Genomic DNA, 3,688 nt, shown 5'->3' on the forward strand with positions numbered 1-3,688 from the left:
CAGCTGGAGGGAGGTTCCAGAGTCTGACATGATTTGCTGATTTGAGACAGGAAATGTCCCGACAAGCCATTCTGCCTCATCTTCCAAGCTTATTACAAAAGCTGTTTTGTTTTTGTTTTTTTAAATATGGTCAATTCTTTCTTTTATGGTATGAGTCAGCATTAATCTACTTGGTGTGGCTTAGAATGTGTGTGTGTGTGTGTGTGTGATGACAGCTTGTAGGAGTTGGTTCTCTCCTTCCACCATGAGGGTTCTGGGGAATCAAACCTTCCTGAAGAGGGACATGGAGGAGAAGAAGAGTCATGTCCCCCCACTTCCTTTGAGTTAGGTAGAGGTTTAGCAAACATCCATATAGAAAGAGCAGAAAAAGCCCAAAGTACTAGGAAAAGCTTACTTAGGCTTGAGCCCCAGGCAAAAGAAAAGAAAACTGAAAATTCTATTTTGTGGTGGCTCTGTAGTGACTATACTGATATCAGGGATTCTGGAAAGGAAAAGTACATGATCTCATTAAGGGAATAATTATTCCTCCCATCTCTTTAGCATAGAGTTAAATGAATCTGCCTTCCTGATAGGCAGTCCTTTAGCCAGGTGGTGGACCGGCCCAATTGGATTAACTCTTACGTTTTGGTTAATTTGGAACATTAGGGTTCCACCTAAGCAAGAGGTAGATTCCAATGATTTTTTTTCTTAATGAGACTCAGAAAAGCCCCGATCAAGGCCACTATAAAATTTCCTCCTCTGAAGAGGTAACCCTAAAATCCTATAGGAGATGGGCTAAAGTTGGGAACAGATATAAGCCATTTTCATCATGAAAATCTAGAGATCTGCTTCTAAAAAGCTATTTACAAAGGGATTAGTGAGGCTGAGTGAGGTCCCAGTCCCACCCTCAAGTGTGACTCCATGAAGGTGGCAGTGAGAACTGAGAGCTCCTTTGTGACATTTATGGGACAGAGGACCAGGGACACTCTTGAACGCCCCAAACTGCCTCACCAGTTCCTTTTCTTTCCTTCTAAAGATTTGTACACATGTGTACCACATGTGTGCAGTGCCCAAAGAGACCAGAAGCTGTTGGATCCCCTGGAACTGGAGTTATGGATGACCGTGGACCACCATGTAGGTGCTGGGTTCTAAATTCCTCTGTAAGAATAGCATTTAACCACTGGGCCATCTCTCCAGATCCTGCCTGGCCAATTTCTATTTCCTATTCACATTATTACCTCCTCTGAAGAGGCTGGCAAGCAACCTTACCAACTGAGCTGTTTGGCTGACCCTGGTGTGCTTAAAGGAAACTAAAGTAGAGGAGTTTAGGAACTTAGTCTTGTATTTTACTAACACTCTACTTAAGAGTCCACCAAACCAATCTACTCAGAGCCCAGGCATTTTCTTCTCAGAAAGAAAAATTGAGATGGGACGCTAGAGGTGGTACACTCCTCTAATCCCAGAACTCAACTTGGGAGGCCTGAGGCAGGGAGAATGCAAGCTCAAGGCCAGCCTGGGCCATACGTTTAGACCCTGTTAAGACAAAAGAAAAAAGAAAACGTTTGGTTCTAATGCTTGACTTCAATCTTGTATATTAGAAAAAAAAAATTCACTGTAATAGGACTAGCCTCATCAAGCACTGTCCCTATGCTCACAAGGGGGTGACAGGAGTGTGGGTGTCTCTCAGTTGTTCCTCGAATTGTCCCAGCGACCATAGCCCTCTCGTTCCCCTGGCTCCTCCCTGCTCTCATGTTCAAAGTAGGCCTCTTCTTCTTCTTCCTCCCGTATCACCTTCATCAGCTCCAAAAAGGTGGGTAGTGGACCCTGATCCTTCAGCTCCCGTAGCCGGCACCATAGAACATTGCTAAGGTTGGCCCCGGCCATGACCTGCTCCAGGCGCACCTGGTCAGCAATGTTCCGGGGAATAGCCCGTTTTTCCACAGCTCTTCGGAGCAGAGTTTCCAGCCGGAGCACGTAGGCTGAGATTTTCTCCCCTTCTTGCTGATAGGTCTTTAGGTATCTTACCTGTGAGCTCCTACGGCTCTCCAGGCTCCCAAACACCTGCTTAAAGGCTTCCAGACACTCTTCCACGCTGATGGATGGGTTGTCTGCCTGTACGATGTGCATGAGGTCCAGGGCGGGGCCGCGGAGGCTCTCCGTCATCCACTTTTTCTTTTCTGCCTCAGGGATGGGCCACTCTTTGGCTATCTCAGTGGCCTGTTCCAACCAGATCTCAAAGGATTCCTCCTCTGGGACAGGCACTGTGCTCCCAGAGAACACTCGCAACTTACAATACCTCACAGGCAGCAGAGGCTTTGGGGCATGAATCATTGCCTGCCCCACCAAGTGGGCCAGTAACTCGGGGGATGTGCAGGTTGTGGTACCTGGAGATACTCCCTCCTGCTTCAGGGCTCGGAACATCCCTGCAACCGTCTGCCCTTCTTTTTCTAGAAAGAGGTTCAGTCTCTGAAGAAATTCAGTGTCTTGGTTAGGGGTCTTAAAGATCACTTTCCAGACACCCCCTTTTCCCTGCACTTCACTGGGGACCACAGACATATCTGTGTCCTCCATGAGTTCTAGTAAGACAGCATTCGTGTTGTCTTGCTTCTGGAATATCTTGCCTAGCAGGCGGTAGTTGCCCACACACTTCAGCGCCTCCTGAAGGACCGCCTGGATCTCAGGCTCACCACAGTCCGCTGGTATGCCAGTCACCATCAACGACTTCTGGTCATTCACACTCATGATCTTGCACCACTCCTCCAAAAGTGCCACTGCCATCGTCCCAGGATATGCTTTGCACGTAGTCCCTACGTGGCTCACTCCCCAAGTAGCTCAGAGCCTTGTGGACCAACGCTTTGTCCTTTTACTCAGTATCAAGAACCGGGCACTTGCCACGTGTCTTCAGACCCACAGCAAGGTTGATGGGCCGATGGGGTGGGCTGCAGTTACCAGCCCTGTGGCTCTGCAGTGGGTTCGCTGCTGTTTCTGAGAGCCGTGGGCAGCTGTGTGGGTGCTGACTCTTGTCACTGTAAGGCACCTGGAATGACTGCTCTTCCCAGCATCTCCTGGTTTCTGTCACTTTGCCTCTCTCTAGTCAGTGGGGAGGTGGCTTCCACTCTCACACCCAAAACTCTGGGGAGTCACACAGCAAGATGGTGAGGACTTCTAGGGAAACAGAGGTTCATTTTTTACTACACAGACCTCTACTTCCCAGGACACACCCAACACCATGGTTTGGAATGGAACTAGGGGTGGATCAAGGGCTATGACTCCCACTGCACCTTTGTACAGTCCATTCTGTTGGACCTCCTTCTTTGCTTACTGTACTCAGGGTTGGGGGACCAGCTTAAACCCCTTCTCTCCATGGTGATGCCCCATCAGTGGGCGGGATTCAAGACCTTCACCATTCGAAAGATGAGATTAGGAGACATAGTTAAATACCTGTTTATGTGTTCCAGAATGTTCCCCAAGAATCAAGGAGCGTGTATTCAGCTTCCAGCTCTGGAAGATGTCCCTCACCTCTATACAATAGTGTGGATGTGTCTTAACTTCATCCAACTCAAGCTGTCCTGTTACACACAAACATCAATAATGAGTTTTTAGGCCTAAAATCTAGTAATAAAGATTAATGCACTTATTAAAAATATAATGGTTCAGTAAAGGATGAAAAAAGTGACAGACCTGCACAATTTAGTGGAATGTCATAAAC

At 47.7% G+C, this 3,688-nt stretch overlaps 1 protein-coding gene across 1 annotated transcript; it reads right to left on the reverse strand.

The window, feature by feature from the left end:
• Nucleotides 1-1,542: 1,542 nt before the first annotated feature.
• Nucleotides 1,543-2,863, reverse strand: Pnma2 (PNMA family member 2). The gene has a single exon (XM_051195469.1). It carries the CDS (start codon nt 2,755-2,757, stop codon nt 1,663-1,665), a length of 1,095 nt encoding a protein of 364 aa, XP_051051426.1. The 5' UTR covers nt 2,758-2,863; the 3' UTR covers nt 1,543-1,662.
• Between the last annotated feature and the right edge of the window lie 825 nt (nt 2,864-3,688).

This window comes from Phodopus roborovskii, unplaced genomic scaffold (genome assembly GCF_943737965.1).
Source record: "Phodopus roborovskii unplaced genomic scaffold, PHOROB, whole genome shotgun sequence".
Taxonomy (NCBI): domain Eukaryota; kingdom Metazoa; phylum Chordata; class Mammalia; order Rodentia; family Cricetidae; genus Phodopus; species Phodopus roborovskii.

Coding starts and splice junctions, on each gene's coding strand:
- Pnma2 (XM_051195469.1), bottom strand. CDS start 2,757: ATGGCAGTGGCACTTTTGGAGGAGTGGTGCAAGATCATGAGTGTGAAT.